Here is a 26,269-nt window from a genome sequence, read left to right on the forward strand (position 1 = left end):
GTTCATTCAGGTTTTCCTACAACATCTTACAGAAAAACCCGAATGAACTTCTTGGCTAATCAGATACAATTAAAAATTACTTGATCTTTAAAAAAGAATGAAATAATGCCATTTGAAGCAACATGGATGGGCCCAGAGATTATCACACTTAGTGAAGCAAGCCAGAGAAAGACAAATATTATATCTTATTACTTCTTCTGGCATCTTAAAAAAAATAATGCAATTGAATTTACGTACAAACAGGAACAGACTCACAGACATAGAAAACAAACTTATGGGTAGAAGGAGAGGGAAGGACAAAGCAGGATGTGGGATTAACAGATACACACTGTTATATATAAAAGAGATAAGCAATAGGATTTACTGTGTAGCACAAGGAGTTATATTCAATATCTTATAATAATATATAGCAGAAAATAATTGAGTATATATGTGTGTGTGAATCACTTTGCAGTACACTTGAAACTAATGCAATATTGTATTAACTATACATCAAAGTAAAAAAAGAAAAAAAGAATCTGCGTTTATTTGCTTCATTTTTACCCTTGCTTCATGTACTAACTGGGTGACAATGATGTTCTAAAAGTATAACCACCACTTAGTATTTATTTTGTTCCAGACCCTATCTATTTAATCTTTACAACTACCTTTGAGGGTCAGAGATAATCATCTCCACTTAACAGATGAGAAAACTGCAATCTAGAAGGCCAAGTGGCTGCCCAAGGTCACAGAGCCAATAAGCCTCAGAACCTGGATTCCAACTCAGGTCCGTGTGGCTGGAAGCCCTGGCCTCTCTAGACAACAGGGTCGCACCCAAGACGGTGCCTCCACTCACAGAGCCTTCACTAAGTGTCATTACTGGGCCAAGCCCTTGAGCCACGTTTTTAATTTATTCTTCAAAACACACTTACAAGGTGAGGGTCATTATTCCCATTTCACCACAAGAGGACTGAACACAGAGGTTAAATTACTCGGTTAAGGCTACAGAGCTAGAAAGGGCAGAATTGCAATGTAAATTCTGCCCATCAACTTCAAAGCCCAACTCACAGGGCACCTGGAATAGAAAAATGCTCTAGTTAATGGAGAGGAGGGTGCCCCCCGCCCACCCAGCAACAGTGACAAGAACGTGATATAATATTTATCAAGTAAGAATCTTCTGGGTTACAGCCCTAAGTCCCAGTCTTTCATACAGTTTAAAAGCTGTATGCAATATATATTTCACATATATATATGAAAAGCTGTATATAAATATATATTTTGAAATGACACATAAAATGAGGAAACTCTTAGATATTGAAGGAGAGGAGTGGGTTGTCTGCATTTATTTTCTTTTTAGTCTCTGAACAATAGCCAAAAGTTTCTTAGCTTTAAAACCAAAATATTACCTATTTAGTCTTGATTGTAAAGCCAAACTCTCATTGCCAGTAAATTCCGTAACCAATTACTTGATTCTTCTTCTAGAAGACCCTTCAAATATCCTGGTCTAGATTCCTCAAACTCTCCCAGTTTATCAAGTGGATTAAAAACCTGACCAGAGCTAAATGGAAATTAATGCCTTGCATGATGCTGGGCACAACCGAGTTCATGGAATGAGGAAATAAGTCACAGACGGAACACCAAATTGTCAATGCAATTTATATAACCTTAAATTTTTTATATATTTCAAACTTACAGAAAAGTTGCAAAAGCAGAACAGAAAAATTCCTATACACCTTTACTCAAATTGACTACTTATTAACATTTTGCCCCTTGCTTCAGTATCAATGTAATTTTATAAACAGGATGATGCAGAACACAATGACTTCATAGCAATTATACTTAATCAGTGTTTTTTAAAATGGCTCAATCTCAAGTTAAAGGCAATACCACTTTGCTGCCAGGCTCATCACATGCGAATCAAACCATAGCCTTGAATTGGAAAGTTCACTGGACTTAACCAAATCTGAAGCCCATACATAATACAGGTGACCACTTATGTTGGGACACCCAAAAGTTTCCAACGTGATGAAGGTGCTGTCCATTTCAATGTGAGTTTTTTTCCCCAAAGATGAATCACTAATTGCCTTTGAAAAAATAAATTATTACTGTTAAAACAAATATTAAAAAAAGAAACACCTCACAAATGAAAAAAGACCCCTACTCAAAAAGTAATCCAATGGCAACAATCCATCCCACCAAACTTTCCAGCATCAACAACCAATATGGCTACCACCCAGACATCTCTTTCTGTTGCAACACCTGAATCTCCATTTCCTCTGGAAATAATGACAAAGCAGTTTCATTTCAATCGTTTGGTATTTCTCAAAGCTAACCAGAGGGGCCTACATGCCCTCACAACCTTCCACATTTGATTCCACAGATACCACAATGGTTATCACCATGACTCCCTTAATGGGCTACCTGGGAGTGTACCTCTGATTCTCTTAAAGGACTGCATGCGGACAGGACCTCCCTATGGGGTTAGGAGAGACAGTTGGGTTAGAGCTGATTCATGTGGTGCAAAAGGTGCGAAAGGAAGAGCTGAAGACACAGCCCTGGTGCAGACTGAACAGCACCCAGGCACAGCTTTGCTGAGGACATCCCCTGAATATACACAGCCTTCCCTGGGAGAACCAAGAGGCTAATCAGACATCCGACAGCAAGCAGATGCAGTTCCTGGCTTCTTCAACTTGTTTCTTAAGTTGCCTTCAGCTCTCGAAAATACAACCTGGATTCCCTCAGTAAGTATCAGCCAGTGAAGTCACATGAAAAGATTGCTCCAATTCACTCTGGCTGGTGGGTTTCCAAGGGTAAAAGAATACAGTCCGTGTCTTCTCAGTCATGAGGAAACCATTGTCACTGAATCTCCCTGGGATGCTTCCTACATCCAACCAAACAAAGGGAGCGACAGCTGAGGTTTTCAGATCAAAAACAAATGTGTCCCCTTGCTGCGAGATGGTGGCCTGAAAGAAAAAGATAAATGAAGTGAAGGTGGAGAGCAGCTCTCTGTTCTACATGGCTAACATGGAGTGCACTGCCTACAACTTTGGTTCTATTACTGCTGAAGTCATAGATTCCATGCACTGTGTCAGATGCTGAAAAAAAATACATGGAAATTTACTGAAGGCTGTGGAAAATCACCAAATTGTAATCTCAAATCAGGGGTAGAAATATGTGGTCTCCAAAGATTCAGGAGAACATTTCACAGGAAGCTCAGAGCTTTGTAGCTGTGTATCTTCTCCTCAGGGTCTCATCAAAAGAAGCACACTTCTGCAGCAGGACTAGTGATTTTAATGACTTGCTCAGGATCTGTCCGGAGCTGACTGTGGAGCCAGCCATGGCACCCACCTTTTGGTCCTATGAGAAGACCCTGCGGTCCAGAGAGCAGCCAGCCAGGCATCTCCAGAAGCTATCCCACTAGAGCTGGTGCTCTTAATGCATCGTTGATAAAGTCACTTTATTAGCACCTCAAACACGTGTGAATCCCACACAATATAGCAAAAGAGGGTGTGGCTTAAGTCTTGTCACCCTCAGCCTCTTGGCACAGGCTGACAGTGAGGACAGCTGCTCCCTGGAAGGTGGGGTTGGTGATCCTCTCTCACCGTGAGGACACAGCTGGGTGGGACCTGGTAGTCAAGCCATGCATTTGTCACGACACAGAACTCTTCAACATGCATACATGCCATGCCACAGGTTTGACATTACAGGCTATGTGTGACATAAAGAATACCCAAGGGCAAATTTTACTATATATAACTTAGCCTGCTACATCATGCAGGGTTCTGCAGTATCAACAAGAAATCCCACATTGGTATGGCTTCCCTAGTGGCTTAGTTGGTAAAGAATCTGTCTGCAATGCAGGAGATCTGGGTTCCATCCCTGGGTCAGGAAGATCCCCTGGAGAAGAAAATGGCAACCAACTCCAGTATTCTTGCCTGGAGAACTCCCATGGACAGAGGAGCCTGGAGGGCTACAGTCCATGAGGTGGCAAAGAGTCAGATGTGACTTAACGACTCTACCACCACCACCATCACTACTTTGGTAGAAGCAAGAAAAGAAATTTAAAGAGAGCTACCTAATATACTTTAAATTTCTTGCTTCTACCAAAGTAGTGATGGTGTCAAATTCCCAAATCATGCTGCCCACTCGTTCCAATGAAGACCCTAAAGCAGTCTCAGGCACACAATTCACATGGCAGGGCCCTGGCCGCTACCAAGGCTGCAGGAAGGCCTCAGCTAGTCTGTCCCAAGGCCAAGGCCAGAAGGGACACTGGCGCGCGCTCACTCCTGTAGGTGCCTTCTTCTAATTGGCAATCTCACTTCTGCATTATCTGACAGCCGAGCAGGGAGCTCAAGCTTGTACTCTGACTCAAGGCCCCTGGGGATGCCCCAGGGGATGGAATTAATGCCTGACTATGTTAAGCCCGGGACATGTTTACTATCATTACTATTATTGTTGCTACTATTACATCTCTTTAGGATGTAATAAAGGATCCCTTTAGGATGCAACATATCACTGAAATACAACTGAGATAGGACAGAGAAAGAAGGCCTGCTCCTTTCCCACTCCCAGCTGTCTCAAGGTAATAGAGACCTAGATGAGAAAAGATGAAAGATTTCAAAATCCTGTCTAAAGACCACAAATTTGTCCACTAATAGTTTTGTGCTTTTTTTCTGGAAAGAAGCCATGTAAACACATGTCATTTCCTTCATCTCTGCTCTACATCGGATGTTACAAATAAGTTAGATTTCATTAAAGGAACAGTTTACTATTAACTAGGAAGGAAGTTGTGTTTTCATTTCAAGGACTGAGTTTTGATATTTCGAAACCAAATATAAAAAAATCATCTCACTTAAGTCTTTTCAACGAAGTCTAAAATAAACATATAGTTGGTTAAAAATAGAGAATGAAACTTTCTAGAAATATATTTTCAATCACCACGTGGAGGTGGGGGAAGGAAGGAAAGGTTTTCAATCAACTAGATAGATTCCATATTTTCCAGCTACACAATTTTTACAGCACAGCCTATCCTGATCATCCCATTATTTTTCTTGACAATGATAAAGAGATCTGGTGATTAAGCAACTTGAACGTAATAAATCAGAGTGGAGAGTGAAAATTTTTTACATTAATAGACTCTCCTTAAAAATGCAAAATTAAGGGTGCTTTTAGTACAGCTGAGTCCCTGCTGTCCACCTGAAACCATCACAACATTGTTAATCGGGTATACTCCAATATAAAAGTTAAAAGTTAAAAAAAAGAAATGGAGAAGATTTAAATGCACATTGTTAAGTAAAAAACAGCCAATCTGAAAGAACTACATACTGTATGGTTCCCATGATATGACATTCTGGAAAAAATAAAAATATGTAAATTGCCAAAAGATCAGCGTTTCCTAGGGACTGAGGGGAGGGAAAGATAAAGCAGGGCTTTCCAGGTGGCTCGGCAGTAGAGAACCTCCCTACCGATGCAGGAGACATGGGTTGGATCCCTGGGGCGGGAAGACCCCCTGGAGAAGGGAATGGCAACCCACTCCAGTATTCTTGCCTGGAGAATCCCATGGACAGAGGAGCCGGGCAGGGTTGCAGAGTCAGACAGGACTGAAGTGATTGGGCACAAGCAAAGATAAAGGAGGCAGAGAGCAATGGACTGCAGAGCGGTGGGAGTACTCTGTAAGACACTGTGATAGTTGTCACATGCCACTGCCATTTAGCCACTCAGTTGTGAGGAAGAGTGGGTTGCCATTTCCCTCTCCAGGCAATCTTCCTGACCCAGGGATCAAACCCATGTCTCCGGCTTGGCAGATGGATTCCTTACCACTGAGGCACCAGGGAAGCCCACATATCACTGGACATTTGTAAAACCCATAGAACACACAACAGAACGAGTGCATCCTGATGTAAATTATGAGCTGCGGCTACTTCCTAGTTGCGATGCGAGAGCGTCTCACTGCAGGGACCAGACCCCACTTGCTACAGCTACAGAAAAGCCCATGCAGGTACAGAGACCCAGCAGAGCCAATCAATCAATAAACAAACAGCTGAAATTAAAAAATTATTAAATGAACGTGTCAAAGCTATCACAACATTGTTAATCAACTATATTCCAATATAAAATACAAAGTTAAAAAAAAGAGAGAAGAAATCGTTTGTTAGATTAAAAAAAAAAAAGAGTGCTTTTACTGGACTCTGACACTTCCTGGCTACAGACTGAATAGCTACTCGGCCCCACCAAACAGGTTAGTGTGTGTGCGCCCAGTCATGTTCAACGCTTTGTGACCCCATGGAGTGTAGCCCACCAGGCTCCTCTGTTCATGGGATTCTTCAGGCAAGAACGCTGGAGGGGTTGCCATTTCCTTCTCCAGGGGATCTTCCTGACTCAGGGATTAAACCCACGTCTCTTGTACCTCCTGCCTCGGAAGGCAGATTCTTTACCACTGAGCCACTTAAGGAGCCCCCAAACAGGCTTTCTCACTTACAAATGCAGGTGGTACTATTTCAGGGCTGGTGCAGGGCCTAGAACCTGGCTGAGGAGCAGTCAAGGGTGAGGACCCTGCTGCCCCGCTCTCCGCTGCACCAGCCTGACAAGGAGAGGTGATGGGACCACCGGCGTGGCGGGCATCGTAAACTCTGACAAATGCTGAATCAGAAATAAAAATTATTTGCTCTTTGCTTCCAGTGGGAAGGGGAATCAATCTTCCCCAGGTCCCAAATAAACTCAGTACCAAGGGGAAATTTTGCAAAACAGCAGGACAGCCCTCAAGCCACAGCAACTCCAGACCTCTGGTGCTTACAGTGATATTTGCCTTGAGGAGCCCCTTGGCATTCTTCAGCGAGGACAGGAAGTGGTAGTTGATTGGGCTCAAGAGTTCCCCGTCAGTTGACAGGTAAAAGGAAACCACACAGCTTTGTCGTGTACATCTGGGACATCCTTTTAACAACTCAGGCACTGGCTTAATATACAGGAGAACAGACTCCCCAGCTTTTATCACGAAAGGTTTAGTCGACTCAGAGCATACGAGCTCCAGGGAACTCCAAGTGTGGACTCTCACCTGGGGAGAAACAAGACAGAAGAAAACCAAACATTCTTAGTTCCTAATTTTTTTTAGAGAATAAGAGTAGTAACAATAGATGGAAGTCACAATAGCAGAACTGATTAAGAGACTGTGAAACCTGAGTTTAACCTCAGCTCCGCCAAGTACGAGTTATGTAACTAAGATGTGAATTCGACTCCTCAAAGTATCCATTTCTTTATACATAAAGTGAGAACAACAAATAATAATAGTGACAACAAATAATAAAAGTAACTTCATAGGCGGTTGTGAGAATTAAATAATCTATGGAAGGCACAGGACCTCAGGCATTGTAATTATTCCAAAAACTTGACCAATTCTCAATGTCCTCCCAATGGTAGCCACCTAAGACTTCAAGTTTCTATCCTCTCTTTTTACCTAACTTTGTTTTAAATACAACTTCACTTTCCCACATATACATTTTGCATAATTTTACTGATTTCCACTTTAATATACTGTTTTAAATTATTTCTTTTTATAAAGTTTAGGCTTTTTCCAGCTTCTCATGATTATAAATAATCTTTGATTTAAGTATCACTTTACAGTTTACAATTCACACTCATCTAATTATTGTATTCACTATTCACAGAAATCCTCTAAAAGGGTATCTTGGTGTCATTTAACAGATGAGAAAACTGAACCAAGACATTAAGGTCGTAGAATAAACAGCAGGATTTTGTCCAGAATATAGATTTTCAGATTTTTAAGAACAGTTCATTTTCTGCTACAGGTGCTAGAAACATTTTGATACAAATTTCTCTTTTCTTTTTTCCAAAAAGAACAGAACCAAATCATGAAAGAAACCTAAAATTCTCCCTCTACCACAGAAAGAAAAAAAGTCCAAGCAACTTACAGTGAGCATCGTCTGATGGTCTGAGTGAAGGTCTGACACACCATAGATGAAAAGCACATCTTTATCCTCAAATCCCACCGGTAACAGTGGGGCGAAGAAATGCCGAGCAAAGTAGTGAAGCATTTTCCACTTTCCTCCATACTCTAAAAATAATCAGGTGGGTTAGGAGATGGGCAGGGTCAAGCAGTGAGAGTCACTGTCCACACGGCCCAGGGGTATGACCTGTCACATTCTGGGCACTGAGCGGGGAAGAGGGCTGACAGCGGACAGAACCCGTTTTGTGGAGCGCAAGGAGCATTTTGGACATCACCTCATGTCAGCCTCAAATCTGGAGGAGGCAGCCATTACCATCGCACTCTTCAAATGAGGAAATGGAAGCTCAAGCAGTTACGTCAAACATGCTACATGCAGTATTTTGAGCCTAGACGTGATTCCTGGCTGGCACTTTCTCATTTGCAGTTCTGCTTCCAGGAGCTCACTGCTCCAATGTTCCTTCTTCCTACTTACACGTGAAAAAGGGAATCAGGAGCATTGGCAGTGAACACCTGTTACAACTCTTCATTTATAAGAATTACTTAGAGGAAGTACTATTACAGAGGTTGGACAAGACGGTGGAGTAGGAAGACCCTGTGCTACCTCTTCCCGTGAGCTATTTAGAGAGCAACTCTTTACGAGAAAGACAAAATCTAGCAGAAAAGATCATCAACAGCTAAAGATACAAAGAAGGAACCATAAGATGGGTAGGAGGGGCATAAGTTACATAGTCATGACCCACACCTCAGGGGTGGGTGAACCACAAATATAAGAATAACTACAATTGCTCCTCAAGGAGTCTGAGTCCCACAGAGGGCTCCCCAGCCCATGGATCCTGCCCTGGGAAGACAAGTGCCTGGAAAGCTTGGCTTTGAAGGTCTGCAGGGATTAATTTCAGGAGTCACAGAGGGTTGGGGGAAACAGACACACCACCCTTAAAGGGCACACACAAAATTTCACACCCTCTGGGACCCAGGGCAGAAGCAGTCATTTGAAAAGAGGCCAGGTCGGACTCATGTGCTGATCTTGGAGGGTCTCCCTAAGAGGCAAGAAGCAACTGGAGCTCACCTAGGAGGCAAAGGCACTGGCAGGTGCCATTTTGGAATCCTTCAGGAGAATTAGCACCAGGGTCCAGCCCCACCCAGACTCGTGCAACCTGTCTGCAGCAGTGCTGGGACACCTCAGGCCAAGCAACTGGCTGGATAAGGACACAGCGCCACCCTACAGCAGACAGGCTGCCTTAAGACCTTCTGAGCCCAAGGCTCCTAAGGTCACAGTCCTGTTCACCAGAGGGCTCAGGCCCCAGTGCTATCAACAGTGAACAAGCACTAGCCCCGAGACCCCCAGGGACATGCAGCCAGAAATCTGCAGACCCACGTTCCAGCCACAAGCCAGCCAGAACCAGCCCTCAAATATTCTGGGCCTTGGCTTCACCTACTGGTCCCAACTTCACCCAGCAAGGGGCAGACACCAGCCCCAGGACCACAGCAGCCCTGCAGCCTACCTTGTTAGGACATAACCAACACAGCAGATTGGCACCAGCTCCAGTACCCCGGCCCCACCCGAGAGCAGACCAAAACCAGCTCTGAGAAACCTCAGAGTCCTCAGCCAGCTGCCCTGGGGTCCAGCCCCCCTCAGTTAGCCGGTGGGTCAGCTGGTGCTGGCCCATTTGGGATACCCTAGAACCTGTGCCAGCCATATTAGGAACCGGCTCCAGCTACCAGGAGGCCAAGACTAGAACCATGAGCCCCAGCCCTGTAATCACTCACCTAAGAACCCACTCTGACCGTTCGTGAGCAAGCAGCAGGACAGGGTCCTCCAGGGTCTGCAGCCAGCAGCCCCATGACCTGGCCCCCCCAACAAGTACCCAGCAGGCTCCACACAAGGCACGGCCTGGCAACCAAGTGGGCCAAGGGCCAGCCACGTCTATCAGACCACGGCAGTAGCTGGTCCACCACACAGAAGGACCCACGCACCCCACACAGGGGTACCCCTAGAGCATATAGCACTAATGACCAGAGAGGAGTGAGCTGCTGGGACACGCAGTGTATCTCCTACAAAAGGCCCCCTCTCCAAGGTCAGGAAATGTAACCAACCGTCCAGATGCAGAGAAATAAAAAGAGCCAGTTAGGCAAAATGAGGTGACAGAGGAACATGTTTCAAACAAAGGAAGGAGATAAAACCCCAGAAGAAGAACCAACTGAAGCGCAGATAGGCAAACTACCTGAGAAGGAGTTCCGGGTAAGGATCACAAAGATGATCAAAGAACGTGGGAGAAGAGTGGATGAACACGGTGAGAAGCTTAACATGGAGTTAGGAGATATGGAGAGCTAAGCAGAGATGAAAAATACAACTGAAATGAAACATACACTAGAAGAAATCAACAGCAGATTAAATGATACAGAGGCATGGATCAGGGAGATGGAAGGCAGAGTGGAGGAAATCACTGAAGCTGAACAGAGAAAAAAAGAGTAAAAAGAAAATAGAGTTTAAGAGATCTCGGTACAACATCAAGGGCACTGATATTCACATTATAAGGTCCCAGAAGAAGAGAGAAAGGGACAGAGAACATATTTGAAGACCCAATAGTTGAAAATCTCCTTAACGTGGGAAGAGATATACACATCTAGGTCCTGGAACATAAATAGGATCAACCCAAAGAGGTCCACACCAAGATACACTATAAATAAAATGGCAAAAATTAAAGTTAAAGAAGGAATATTAAACACAAGGGAAAAGCAACAAGTTATATGCAAAGGAACTCCAGTGAGGCCATCAACTACTTCCAGCAGCTCTGCAGGCCAGATGGGAGTGAACAATAAATTTTAAGCGATGAAAGGGGAAAACCTACAAACAAGAATACTCTACTCAACAAGACTTTCACGCAGATTTGATAAAGAAGCCCTAAGGTTTGCAGAGAAGCAAAAGCCAAAAGGAGTTGAGTACCAGCAAATCAACTTCATAAGGAATGATAAAGGGATTTCTCTACGTGAAAAAGAAAAGATTACAGATAGAAACATGAAAATTATGAAAGGAAAAAGCTCATTAATAAAGGCAAATATTAGGTATTAAATCAACCATGTTCAAAGCTATCAGGAAAGTTAAAAGAAAAAAGTGGTAAAAATCATCTATATCCATAATAATTAGTTAAGAGATACACAAAAAGATGTAAAATATGAAACTAAAAACAATAACCACAACAAGGGTGAGGGAGTAAAAATGCAGGGTTGTTAAAAATGCTTGAAATTAAGAGATCATCAACTTAAAATAAACACATATATTGCATTACATTATATATAGATTGCTATATATAAGCTGCATGGTAATCACAAACCAGAAATCTACAATTGGTAAACATCAAAGATAAGGGAATCCAAACGTTAACTAAAGATAGTCATCAAATCAATAGGGGAGAGACAAGGACAGGAACTAAAAAGAACTACAAAAATAACCCCCAATGTTTGAAATTAAGAGATCATCAACTTAAAATAATCACATAAATCGCATTACGTTATATATAGATTGCTATATATAAGCTACATGGTAATCACAAACCAGAAATCTACAATTTATAAACATCAAAAATAAGGGAATCCAAACATAACTAAAGATAGTCATCAAATCAACAGGGGAGGGAAGAGGACAGGAACTAAAAAGAACTACAAAAATAACCCCCAAACAATGAACAAAACAGAAGTACATACCTATCAGTAATTAAATGTAAATCTAGGACTAAATGCTCCAATCAAAAGATGCAGAGCGGCTGAATGGACACAAAAACAAAATCCATATATATGCCACCTATAGGAGACACACTTCAGATCCAAAGACATACACAGAACTGAAAGTGAGGGGATTGAAAAAAAGTATTCCATGCAAATATATGTCAGAAAAGCCAGGATGCCAGTATTTATTAATATATTAGACAAAATAGACATTAAAGACATGACAAGTGACAAAGAAGGACGTGATATAATGATCAAGGGATCAATCTAAGAATATGTAACAACTGTAAATGGATATGCACCTATATATAAAAGAGTGCTATATACATAAAGCAAATATTAACAGACATAAAGGGAGAAATTGACAGTAACATAATAAGAGTAGGGGAATTTAACACCCCACTCATATCAGTGGACAGACCATCCAGATAGAAAATCAGTCAGGAAACACATTAGATCAAATGGACAGATACAGAACACTCCATCCAAATCAGCAGAACACACATTTGATTCAAAAGTACATGGAACATTTTCTAGGATGAACCACATGATGTACCACAAAACAACAGTCAATAAATTTAAGAAAACTGAAACCATATCAAGCATGTTTTTCAACCACAATCCTATGTGACTCTTAGAAATCAACCACAAGGGGAAAAAAAAAAAAAAACTGCAAAAAACACTAACATGGAAGCTAAGTAACATGTTACTAAACAACCAATGGGTCACCAAAGAAACTCAAAGAATCATCAAAATACTTGGAAACAAATGAGAACAAAAACACAAAGACCCAAAATCTATCCGATGAAGTAAAAGCAGTTCTAAGAGAGAAACTTTAGTAATACAAACTTAGCTCAGAAAACAAGAAAAATTACAAACAAACAACCTGACCCTACACCTAAAGGAACTTAGAAAAAGTACAGCAAACAAAACCCAAAGTTAGTAGAAGGAAAAATATAATAAAGATCAGAGCAGAAATAAACAAAATAGAGACTTTAAAAAATAGAAATGATCAATGAAACCAAGATCTGGTTCTTTGAAAAGATAAACAAAATTGATAAAATTACAGCCAGACTTATCATCAAAAAAAGAGGTCTAATCAATAAAGTCAGAAATGAAACAGACACTATAACTAATACTAAAGAAGTACAAAGCATAAGAGACTAGTATGAACAACTCTACACCAACAAATTGGACAAGCTAGAAGAAATGGATAAATTCCTAGAAACATGTAACCTTCCAAGACTGAATCATTAAAAGATTTTAAAAAAACAATCTGATCAGATCAATTACTTCAAGGAGACTGAATCAGTAACCAAAAACCTCCAAAAAACAAAAGTCCAGGACCAGATGGCTTCACTGGTGAATTCCACGAAGCATTAAAAAAAAAATTAATACCAATCCTTCTCAAACTCTTCCAGAAAATGGAAGAGGAAGGAATGCTTCTGAACTCATCCATGTGGCCAGCATCAATGTGATTCCAAACCAGGGGAAAAACCTTATGATCATCTCCATGTATGCAGAAAAGTTTCTGAAATAATTCAACATCCACTTATGACAAAAAAAAAAACTTCACCAAGTGAGTGTGGAGGGAACATGCTTCAACATAAGAAAGGCTATATATAAGCAGATAGCTAACACCATACTCAACAGTGAAAAACTGAAAGTACTTCCTCTAAAATCAACAAGACAAGGATGCCCGGTTTTATTCAACACAGTACTGAAAGTCCTAGTCACAGCAGACAAAAAGAAAAAGAATTCAAACTGGAAAGGAAGGAAAACTGTGACTGTTTGCAGATGACATGATACTAAGAAAATCCTAAAGACGGCATCAAAATCTAGTAGAGCTCATCAATGACCTTGGTAAAGATGCAGAATACAAAATTAACCTACAGAAATTTGTTGAATTTCTATATACTAACAACAAACTATAAGAGAGAAATTAAGGATGCAATCCCATCTACCTTCACATCAAAAAGAATAAAATGAAAGTCAAAGTGTTAGTCGCTCAGTCGTGTCTGACTCTTTGTGACCCCATAGTCTGGCCATGGGATTCTCCAGAAAAGAAAACTGGAGTGCGTTGCCATTCCCTTTTCCAGGGAATCTTCCCGACCCAGGGATCGAACCTGGGTGTCCTGCATTGCAGGCAGATTCTTTACCATCTGAGCTATCAGGGAAGCCACATCAAAAAGAATAAAATACCCAGGAATAAATCTAAGGAGGGAAAAGACCTGTACCCAGAAAACTATAAGACTCTGATGAAACAAACTGCAGACAACACAAGCAAATGTAGAGATACTTCGTTCATGGATGGAACTCATATTGTTAGAATGACCATACTACTCGAGGCAATCTACAGATTCAATGCAATCCGTATCAAAATACTACTGCCACATTTCACAAAACTAGAACAAACATTCCTAAAATTTGTGTGGAAACACAAAAGACCCCAAGTAGTGAAAACAATCTCGAGAAAGAAGAAATGAAAAATGAAATTAGAACATTTTCTCACACCATTTACAAAAATAAACTCAAACTGGATTAAGAGCCTAAATGTAAGATCAGAAACCATAGAACTCCTAGAGGAAAACACAGGCAGAACACTCTGACACAAATTGTAGCAATATATTTTTGGAACTGCCTCCTAAGGCAAAAGAAACACAAGCAAAAATAAGCAAACCACCTAATTAAACTTAAAAACATTCACACAGCAAGGGAAACCATAAACTGAAAAGACAGTCTATGGATTGGGAGAAAATATTTGCAAATGATGTGACCATTAAGGGGTTAATATACAAAATATATAAACAGCCCATACAACTCAATATAGAAAGAAAAAAAAAACCAAATAATCAAAAAAATTGGGAGGAGACCTGAATAAAGTTTTTTCAAAAGAAGAAATACAGATGGCCAACATGCATATGAAAAGATGCTCAATATCATTGATCATAAGGGATGCCAATCAATATCACAATGAAGTATCACCTCATACCTGTCAGAATGGCTATCATCAAAACAATCACAAATAAACGGTGGCAAGAATGTGGAGCAAAAGGGAACCCTCCTACACTGTTGGTGGGGATGTAAATTGATGTGTCCCTCATGGAAATCAACTTGGAGGTGACTCAGAAAAACTAAAAATAGCACTATCATAAAACCTGTCAATTCCACTGCTGGGTATATATTCGAAGAAAATAAAAACACTAATTCAAAAAGATATATGCACCCCATTGTTCACTGTAGCATTATTTACAACAACAAAGATGTGTAAGTAATCTAAGTGTCAATCAATAGATGAATGAATAAAGAAGATGTGGCTTTTGAACAGCAAAGGAAACTATAAACAAGATGAAGAGACAACCCTCAGAATGGGAGAAAAATATAGCAAATGAAACAACTGACAAAGGATTAATTTCCAAAATATAGATGCAGCTCATACAACTCAATACCAGAAAAAAAAGCCCAATCAAAAAGTGGGCAGACCTAAACAGATTTTTCTCCAAAGAAGACATATAGATGACTAATAAACACATGAAAAGATGTTCAACATCGTTCATTATCAGAGAAATGCAAATTAAAACTACAATGAGATGTCACCTTACACCAGTTAGAATGGCCATCATCAAAAAATCCACAAATAACAGGTGCTGGAGAGGGTATGGACAAAAGGGAACCCTCTTGCCCTGTGGCTGGGAATATAAACGGATGCAGCCACTATGGAAGACAGCATGGAGACCGCTTAAAAACCAGGACTAAAACTGCCAGCGACCCAGCAATCCCACCACATGGCATATACCCTGTGGAAACCAAAATTGAAAAAGACACATGTACCCCCAAGCACTATTGACAATAGCTAGGGCATGGAAGCGATCTAGATGTCCACTGACAGATGACTCGATAAAGAGGCTGTGGTACATAAATACAATGGAATGTTACCAAGCCATAAAAAGGAACTCATTTGGGTCAGTTCTAATGAAATGGGTGAACCTAAAATCTATCATGCAGACTGAAGTAAGTAAGAAAGAGAAACGTATTGTCTGAAAATAAAGTGAAAGTGTTGGTTGCTCAGTCGTGTCCGACTCTGCAACTCCATGGGCTGTAGCCCACCAGGCTCCTCTGTCCATGGAATCCTCAAGGCAAGAATAGTGGAGCGGATTGCCATTCCCTTCTCCAGGAATCTTCCCAATCCAGGGATTGAATCGTGTCTCTGCATTGCAGGCAGATTCTTTATTATCTGAGCCACTGGAGAAGCCCAATGTTGTCTATTAATGCATACATATGGAATCTAGAAAGATGGTACTGATGAACCTATTTGCAGGGCAGAAATGGAGATGCAGACATAGAGAGCAGACCAATGGACGTGGGTGGAGGGGGAAGAAGGAGAGGGTGGGACGAATGGAGTAGCATGGAAGCATATATGCTACCATATGTAAAACAGATAGCCAATGGAACTTTCTGTGTGACTCAAGGAATTCAAACCAAGGCTCTGTAATAACCTAGAGGGGTGGGAGAGCTTCAGAGGGAGGGGACATATGTATAGCTATGACTAAATCATGTTGATGTATGGCAGAAACCAATGCAATGTTGTAAATGAATTATCCTTTAGTTAAAAACAAATTTTAAAAAAGATGTGGTATATGTATAGATAGATGTAGACATATATGCCATGGAATATTATATGCCCATTAAAAAGTATGAAATTTTGGCATTTGCAACGACGTGGGTGGGCCTGGGTGGGGAGGAGTATTATGCTTAATGAAATACATCAGACAGAGAAAGACAAATACTCCATGTTATCACTTACATGTGTAGTCTAAAAAATAAAACAAATGGATGAATATAACAGAACAGAAACAGACTCACAGATACAGAGAACAAACTATTGGTTATAAGTGGGGAGAGGGAAGGAGGGAAGTGCAAGATTGGCATAGGAGTTTAAAAGGTACAAACGACTATGTACAAAATAAATCAGCTACAAGGCTGTACTGTAGGGCACAGGGAATACAGACAGTACCTTATAACTTTCAAGGGAGTATAATCTACAAAATTTTGAATCACTATATTGTACACCTGAAATTAATTGTAAATCAACCATACCTCAATAAAAATAGATAAATAATAAGTTAAACAATTAAAAAAATAAAGTTACTTAAAACTCGAAGGCTCTTTTTTCCACAGGCACAAATCCTGAGTGAAACAAAACAACAACAATCACAAATATGTCTGGCAGGTTCAGACTGATGGGGGAACATCCAAACTCATGACAATTAATGACAGTTCCTAAAATACAGTTAGAAGCTACCAAGAACCTTCAGAATGTTGTGCCTTGTTGGCATGTGCAGTACGCTAAACCCACAAACTATAAACAGTATTTCAACATGCCTCCTCTTCTTCACAAAACACTGCATCGAACAACTTCAGAGAGAGGTATACAGTGAGAGACATGGAGAGGAAGGGGAGAGAGGGAGATAAGGGGGAGAGAATGGGGGTCACTTTCAGAATTCACCAGTGCAAGCTTTTGAGATGGAGGAACAGCTAGAACTAATTTCTAGCTGTTGAGGTTCAGCTAGAACTAATTTCTTTAGGCTTTGCAAAATTTTGACTCTCCAGTACTTCAATTCCAACTCTTAGTATTTCCCCTTAAAAATAACAAGGGGGAAAGGTGGGGAGGCCTATCAAATTAGAACTACGAAATGAACTAGAACTTAGAAAGCTCTAGGAAGTTTTCTCATAAATGGAAAATGACTCAAACCTGAGATAACTTACATACTCTAATTAGGACATTCATTACACAGAAAAGACTTCAAACGTGAGTTTCCAGCCATGGAGGCCAAAAACAAATGACAATCAGGAGAACAGCAATTGAAGCAAAAAGTCAGTGATACACACTTCAGTTACTAAACAGTGAGACCTCTGAGAGATGGTGACCCTCTCCTCGAAAGCACTGACCTGCCAAAGTTTAGAAAGCAGGCAAATTCTTACTCTAACATCATACTCTTATACCCTTTCTGAAAAGCACAGAGTCATTTAAGGGAAGAGTTACAAGCCTGAGCTCTCCCATTTCCTGAACTGAACTCAACTTCAGAAGACACCACCTCATTCACAGACAGGTCTGTGAATTCACTCTAGGGCTCCTAGAGTCTCTGAACAATATCTCTCTGTCCAGTTTAAGCATCCCAGAGAGGCCATTTCACTAGCATCTACTCCTGGGGCTGCTGCTAAGTCACTTCAGGTGTGTCCGACTCTGTGCGACCCCAAAGACAGCAGCCCACCAGGCTCCCCCATCCTGGGATTCTCCAGGCAAGAACACTGGAGTGGGTTGCCATTTCCTTCCCCAATGCATGAAAGTGAAAGTGAAGTCGCTCAGTCGTGTCCCACTCTTAGAGACCCCATGGACTGCAGCCTACCAGGCTCCTCCGTCCATGGGATTTTCCAGGCAAGAGTACTGGAGTAGGGTACCATTGCCTTCTCCAATCTACCCCTGATTCTCATTCAATACCCTATCTCCGGTTGATGTTGATAAAGAGGCTGATCAGGGAAACCTGACCAAGACTGCAGTTCCCTGCAGGAGATGATGAGCATTCATCGAAACACGTGGGGAAGAAAGCCCATGATCTGCACTCACAGCTCAAGAGCCTCACCCAGCGAAACCGCCCTTTTACTTTATGACTTTGCCTCATTTTTGACCCAAAACTTTTGTTCATATCATTAACTGAACTTGGCTTCAAATCACCTCCAGTGGTTCATTACTACGCCTTAATTTTTTTAATGCACCAAAATAGACGAAATAATTCAAACAGCAAGTACCACGTCAGCCATCTCACCAGTTGCTCAACTGAACAGGTCCAACTGACAACCTTCCTACTTGTACTTCTGACTCGACTCCCTTTCCCCTCAAGAGACAAACAGGGCAAAATAAAGATGATCGGGTGAACTTGGAGGGGAATCAGTAAAGGGACATTTTTAAGGTTTAGCTGGGTTAGACTTTCCCACATTTGAATTCTCCTAAGCAGAAGAGGTGCTGATGTAAATCTCCTTTTGTCCTGGGAAGTCCTCTTAAATAAATTCAAAATTCTAAGCAACAATTAGAAGACATGTGGCTGAAAGCGGGGCTTCGCAGGTGGCACTAGTGGTAAAGAACCCACCTGCCCATGCAGGATATGGAAGAGACACAGATTCGATCCCGCGGTTGGGAAGATCCCCTGGAGGAGGCAACCCACTCCAGGATTCTTGTCTGGAGAATCCCATGGACAGAGGAGCCTGGCGGGCTACAATCTATAGCACCGTACAGAGTCGGACATGACTGAAGCAGCTGACCACGCACACACGTGGCTGAGATGTCCACGCGTGAATCTATCCCCTTGTTTGCCTGCTTTTGTGACCGCACAGAACAGAACTCATAGTGAGGCTGCCTCTCAGGCTCCCTGAAGATTGTGAAGGCGGGAGAGGTGGCCAAAGGTCAGACACTGGCAGCTGAACAGACTCCCCTCCCCGGAGTCCTGCTTGGGTTCACCGGACGCCTCCAGCTCTGTGCTGACCCAGCCTCTCCCCACAGGTTTGGCTTTTCTCTCACACCCAAAGAATGCTAAAACACTCACCCAGAGAGGACCAGGAAGGAGCCTGCCAGACGTCATTCAGCTGCCAATAAAGCGCCCCCATGGTGTGCCCTTTTCCACTCACTATCTCGTTGCGACTGCGACGGTAGAATTCAGTTTCTGTTTTGACACACTGGGCCTGCATCACCTGATTCGGGGGAAAACGGTAAAACACGGGTGTTTTCAAATGAACTTATTTATGAAACAGAACAGACTCACAGATACAGAGAGCCGACCTGTGGCTGCCAGGGGGCGGGGTGGGTTGAACTGGCAGTTTGGAGTTCGTAGATGCAAACTATTAGACTTAGAATGGAGTTAAAAATGAAAAGGTCCTGCTGGATAACACAGGGGGCTTCCCTGGTTGCTCAGACAGTTAAAGAACCTGCTGGCAATGCAGGAGACCCAAGTGCAATCCCTGGGTCATGAAGATCTGCTGGAGAAGGGAATAGCTGCCCACTCCAGTATTCTTGCCTGGAGAATTCCAAGGACAGAGGAGCCCAGCAGGCTACCATCCAATAGGGTCGCAAAGAGTTAGACACGACTGAGAGACTAACACAACAATAACAATAGCACAGGGAACTATATTCAATATCCTGTGATAAACCATAACAGAAACTACGAAAAAGAACATATATAACTGAATGACTTTGCTATGCACCACATACCCACAGCATTGTAAATCAACTATAACTCGATTTTTTTAAAAAAAATTATTCAAGAAAAGAGAAGCTTAATCCATTTCAAGACAAAAACAAAACCTACACAGGTGTGTTTGTTTGAGGTAGGCTGTCTAGATCTGAGAAAATAAGAGGCTTGAAAAAATTGGGGAATTTAATTAGCACTCTACATACCATTATTATACTAGATCTGGGACCAACCCTATGAGAAGGTCTTATTTATAATGGCTAGGTTTGGGGGGAAGCATGGTGTTTGGTTTATCATAACAATGGGTAATCATGGAAATAGGACAGTGTAAAAGTTCTTTGCCACTGATAGTGGGGGCAGTGACAGAAAACAAAGACCACAGAAAACAAAACAGAGCAAATGCTTTATGTAGTCAGATACTAAATTTCGGGCAGTGAGCAGTTTTACTAACACGTTTGTGGCTATTGGGCCAGCCACTCCAGTATTCTGGCCTAGAGAATTCCATGGATTGTATAGTCCATGGAGCCACAAAGTCAGGCACAACTGGGCAACTTTCACTTTCACTTTGTGACTATTAAGAAAATACCTTATAGGAAACAAACTTTATTATGACTGATATTGTCAAATTCCTAACCCCTTTTTTTCTAGTCAAGCAATTGTTTTTATACATTACTTTGATAATGTAAAACTTATGAGTGCAATTCCTTCATCATAGTAGAACAGATGTTAATACTGCAACAAGTGGTAATACTGCAACAAAGAGACAAGTAAATTTAGTTCTTGTTTAAGAGCACAAAAGAACTTCATATACAGCCCTTAATTACTGTCATCATCACGGAAAACCCTGTCTCCTTTACTGCTGCTGTTATTGACACTGCAAGTATCACATCTCTTAGCTTGGAGCTGTAGTTCAGAAAGGCTCACAAAGAGAAGGTCAGCGGCCTCATAGGAGAGGTCACCAAGGAGAGCCTGGAGAGAGAGAGCTTCAAGGAAAAGGACAGTCTTAAAGTAGGGCCTGGGATTTCACAGAAGAGGAAAAAGAGGGACGCACATATGGCCACTGGAAGACTAAGCTCAGAGGCCTTCCTAAAACATGAGAAAAGCTCCAGTGAGGCTAACACCTTTAGACAGAGGAGGGCTGGCTAGGGAGGAAGTCACAGATGAAGTCAGAACTTACGAGGCAGAGCTGTAACACTCCAGAAGGGTAAAGCAAAGAGAAACCATGGCCATTCAATAAATATTTAATAAGTACCTACATTATGTGTTACATGCTGCTAATGGTAAGCCACTCTCCCAGCAAAAAAGAAACAGCCCATCCTCCTGGAGCTTACTGACTTGTATAGAAGACAGGCCTTACCCAAAGAATCACACAACTATATGGAAACTTTGAACAGTCATGAAGACTAAGAAAGAGAGCTACACGATGTTAGGAGCCTAAACAGCAGGGGAGATGGGTCTAGCTGAGCAGTGGAATTGGCCTCAAAGTAGAAAGAAAAAGAAAGGGGGCAGAATTCTGCAGCAAGAGGGGACATTCATGATGAAAGCAGAACGCACAGCCAAGAACTGAAAGAAGGCAAGGCAGCCTGAGCCCAGAGAGCTGGGAGCAATGGAAGCAAGCCTGGTGGGGTGCAGGCCCCAGAGCTGGGAAGGTTTGGAATGCATCCTAAAGGCAACTGCAAGTCACAGAAAGCTTTTAAGCTAAAGGGTGAAGTGATCAGACCTGCATTTCCAGCAGTCAACTGTGATAACTGAAAGCAGTCAAGAGACTAGAGTGGATTTAGGGAGATCATTTAGAAATCTATTACCAGCTTCCAGGCAAGAGGTGACGCTAGCCGTGAGCAGATAAAGAAATGCCTTTCCCATTCAGGAAGCAGACCATTGGGACCACAGCAATGATAACAGGCAAATAACACTCCAAAGAAAGTAAGAATCTCACAAAGAGAAGGGGGAGGGTGCCAGCTCAAAAGGACCATAGGATACTACCTGAATCTATCAGTCTATCACTAAGTCAAGGAGTGAAACAGAAAAATAGGCTGAAGAACTATGATCTATGACAGTCAAGTTAATCTGCAATTATGAGCTAGGCTGGGACCTAGGACCCTTTACTGGAGTACTGGCACCTGACAAATGTCTTCTCAAGCAACAGAATACAAAGAAACAACAAGGGACTAAAACCTACCTCAGACATGCACAGTTGGAGCAAATTATGAACAATAAGATACAAAAAGGCCACAAACCAACCATTCATTTCTGAGATGCTGGGAGCAAAACCAGGGTACCACACATGACCTCTGCACACAGCACCACCACGGGGGTGGGCAGACCACCTAAAACTATGCCTCCCGCCTAACTCACCAATCGGCCTCCATCTTCACCCACATTTTAGGAGCCAGGGAACCTGTTACTTGTTTTCCCTCCCTCATGCTGCAGCACAAATCTCAACAAAGCCTTGCTGAATTCTCATCCGACCTCATCAATTTCTATTGATTAAAGAATCCATACCCAGATGAGTAACAGCTAGACTCGGGATGTCTATACAAGTTCCTTATAAAAAATAAGGATCTTATCTGAGCTAAACTAAAGAAGACAGAGAGTTATCTACATCTAGGCCTGGAAAGCTAGGCACAGAGAAATCAAGTTCCTTCATTAAATGTTCACTGTTTGTTATCAAAATCATTGTTGCAGAAAAATTTTTATAAAGTTCTAAATTTTTAGAAAATAAAGCAGGCAAATGAAATCTCATTGTTGCAGAAAAATTTTTAGAAAGTTCTAAGTTTTTAGAAAATAAAGCAGGCAAATGAGATCTCAGTAGAGACAGGGCAGCAGCAGTTAGAAGCCATGCCCACTGCAGATCCTACATCATCACATCAGTATGGAAAGCAGTCTTGGTGTTGTTTAAATTCGATAATATCTTACTTGGACCCCCAAATAATGTCCCCACCAACCAAGCGAAAATTGGCCCCTGGGCACAAAATCAAGCCAGTCCCTGCTCTGCAGCATGCACGCCCGAGGCTTCTTGTTCTCCTCCTGAGATTCCTGAGCAATCATTAAAGGCTTTATGGACTGTGTGTGAAGGGGTCATGGGAAAAGATAAGGAAGCCTTCATCATACCAAACAGTAACGCGTAGAGAGAGGCAGTCTGGTCACCAGACAGTCCAGGAGTGCTGGCCTAGCCCCGACAGGCTGAGCAGGAGCATCTGATGGCGACCACCATGGACACTCTGCTTTGGGTGCTGGCCCACAATTCTGGAATTCCCAGGACCTGAAGTATCGTCAAAGTTTGGGCCATTCCTGATACACCAAGAGAGCCAAAGAACCTGCAATACTCTGCTATGGGACTCCACTCCGCGTGGACTCGTGAGCAGAAGGGAAGGGGAGGTGTCACTCAAGAAGTTTGGGATTAGAATCGCTTTCCTTGCATCCAGGTTTATAAAGCAGGGTGAACAGGAGAAAAGTGAAAAACGGAACTTTGAGGTGGGAAACAAAACATCAGTGTATACCAGAGTAGGAAATCAGGTCATCTCTTTCTGGCAAAACTACAAGCTTTGAAGACAAAGCCATACTCATTGAAACAGTCATGCTCATGCTTAGTTAGATCTAACCCAAAGGACGATTAGATGCTTTACTGACGGCTTTGGTAGAGGTGACCTGCATTTTCTTCAAGGTGAATTTAAGCTTCTTTTTTGGAGGGAAAAAATGCAAACAGCAACAATTTCTTTTCTTTACAACAACCCAAATTCCTTCCTGATCTTTGTTAATATGTATTGTAACTCATCATATTGTAACATAATGTAACAAATATTGTAATATTTTGGCCATCTGATGTGAAGAACTGACTCATTGGAAAAGACCCTGATGCTAGGAAAGGCTGAAGGTGGGGGAAGGAGACGACAGAGGATGAGATGGTTGGATGGCATCACCGACTTGTTGGACATGAGTTTGAGTAAGCTCTGGGAGTTAGTTATGGACAGGGAAGCCTGGCATGCTGCAGTCCATGGGGTTGCAAAGAGTCTGACATGACTGGCAACTGAACTGATCATAACTCGTATGCATTTATAGTTTTGAATTCTACTCAGTTAATTTTCACCTATGTACACTTCCATGAGAGGCATCGGCATTTTCTATATATCTCTGTGCTTTAAAGGGTTATGTAGTTATAGCTTGAGGAATCATTCCCCAGTGATTATTAGGCATTTGAATGGTTTGCAGCTTTTTCTTTAACTACAAGGATTAAGAACATTTTATGTTCAAATTAATCTCTTTGCTTCTTGTGCTGTCTCTCTTGTCAATATATGACAACATAATGTCATATGTCAATATATGACAAAATAATATGACCATACAATGTCAATATGATGTGTCAATATACGACACATTTTATTTATTTATTTATTTATTTTATACGACACATTTTATTTATTTATTTATTTATTTTATACGACACATTTTAAAGGCCTGGTTGCATGCTGCTCTACTATGTTCCAATTGAGAGATTGCCATAAACTGGTAGCCTGCAGGCAGGGCTCAGCCCACACAGGTTTTAATTGGCTCACAGAGCAGGTACTTCTTGTCTCTAGCTGTTGGTATTGTAGTTTAGTGTCTTAACTCAGGGCCTGTATGCTCCATTTTGCCACAACCCCCAATATTCACACTCTCGTGCATTTAAATTACCTGCCGGGCTCCTACAAACATTTGAGGTTTCAGTCCCTAAACCATTCCAATTCTCAGAATCACCTGCAAAATATATTTATTTCTGTTTATCTAACCATTTCTGAGCTGTCATTTACCTTGTCTGGCTTAATAGATAAGCATTAGCAATCCTTTTATACTTAGAAAAAATTTTTAATGCAAGCAAGACTCCTAAGCCTTGCTAGGAATGAAAGAAGAGCACTAGGTAAGCCCTACCTCACAGCCGATCACACCGGAACTTCATGTGAAAGTGACGACCACGGCTCTGCAGGGCCCCGGGCTCTGTCATGCACACCCTGGAGTACCCTCCACAGACAGCTGGTGCCATGCCTGGAACACGGATCTGGGTTTATCCAAACCAGTGGGTGCCAGTTAGGGCTAATGAATGACACCTTTGTTCATAAAAATGCAGAAGACCATTGCCCACTGTCCATCTTAAAGGGAAAACGTACAATCCTACTTGCCGGGGAAAAAAAATCTCTGCAACTGCCTCTTTTCCTTTAAAAATTGTACCCATATTTGTACATTCATGCATTTTTCTCCCACAGAAAACAATCTTTACATGTAAGGATAAATGCTTAGTCATTTCCTAGGTTACTCAGGCCCACTGTTAGCAGACAAATATTTTAGTTTCAGAAATACGCCTATTTTCAGCAGCTCGCTTGATTACACTTACGAAATCAGTCTCCTCAGAGAAACACAGCATGGGAAAAAGAAATGGGACCAGGAGACCAAGACCTAGGTTCCAGTTGCCGCTATGCCACTATGATAAAGGTTTCTGTGTACAAAACCCCGTTCTCCCTTCCTCCAGAGTGGCAGCGTTATACCTGGGTTACATGCTCAGAACCACACCTCTGCCTTTGGAACTAGGAGTGACCATGTGATAAGTTCTCCTGATACAATGGTGTTTATATGCTAGATTTACTTAAAATTATCTTGACAATAATAATCTTCCTATAAAGCCACTTTTAAACTGGATATAACTCATGTCACACAACTTAGTCTTTTACAGTTTACAATTCATTGGTTTTTAGTATAATCACACGTTGTGCAAACCTTACCACTACACATAATTTCAGAGTATTTTCATTATCCTTCCCCACAAAATTCTGTGTTATAATACAGTATAATACAGTGTTATTCCTGTATTATACTGCTCATTCTTCCCTCTCCTCTGCTTCTGGAAACCACTCATCCACTTTCTGTCTCTATACATTTGCCTATTCTGGACGTTTCATGTAAGTGGTATAACACAATATATACAATACAATTTGTGACTGACTTCCTTCAGTTAACCTAAAGTTTTCGAGGTTCGCCCACGTTGGACTATGTACCAGGACTTCAAACCTTCTTATTCTGCTGGATACTATTTCATTGCATGGATATGCCACATTTTGTGTATCCACTTATTGGTTGATAAACATTTAGATTGTTTTAACTTTTCAGCTATTATAAACTTTGAGGCAGAGCTTTTTGTGTGAATATGTTTTCCATTTTCTTGGATACATCCCTAAGAGTAGAATTTCTGTATCCTGTGATAATTGTTTTAACTTTTGGGACACTGACAAACTTTTTCACAGTAGCTGTACCATTTTATTAATACATTCCCACTAGCGAACCATTTGAGGTTTCTAATTTCTCCACATCCTTATTGTGATGGTTATAACTTTATGTGTGA

At 41.5% G+C, this 26,269-nt stretch overlaps 1 protein-coding gene across 1 annotated transcript in view; it reads right to left on the reverse strand.

Moving 5' to 3' along the window:
- Positions 1–1,621: 1,621 nt before the first annotated feature.
- MANBA (mannosidase beta) overlaps positions 1,622–26,269 on the reverse strand; it is a 124,188-nt gene continuing 99,540 nt past the window's right edge. Inside the window, exons 14-17 of the mRNA XM_043438653.1 lie at positions 19,261–19,405; positions 7,905–8,047; positions 6,773–7,030; positions 1,622–2,942 (exon numbers count right to left, since the gene is read on the reverse strand). Of these exons, the coding sequence (XP_043294588.1) occupies positions 2,718–2,942; positions 6,773–7,030; positions 7,905–8,047; positions 19,261–19,405 (771 nt within the window). The 3' untranslated portion in view covers positions 1,622–2,717. The remainder of the gene's footprint in view (positions 2,943–6,772; positions 7,031–7,904; positions 8,048–19,260; positions 19,406–26,269) is intronic.

The sequence above is a fragment of the Cervus canadensis genome, chromosome 19, assembly GCF_019320065.1.
Source record: "Cervus canadensis isolate Bull #8, Minnesota chromosome 19, ASM1932006v1, whole genome shotgun sequence".
In the NCBI taxonomy this organism is placed as follows: domain Eukaryota; kingdom Metazoa; phylum Chordata; class Mammalia; order Artiodactyla; family Cervidae; genus Cervus; species Cervus canadensis.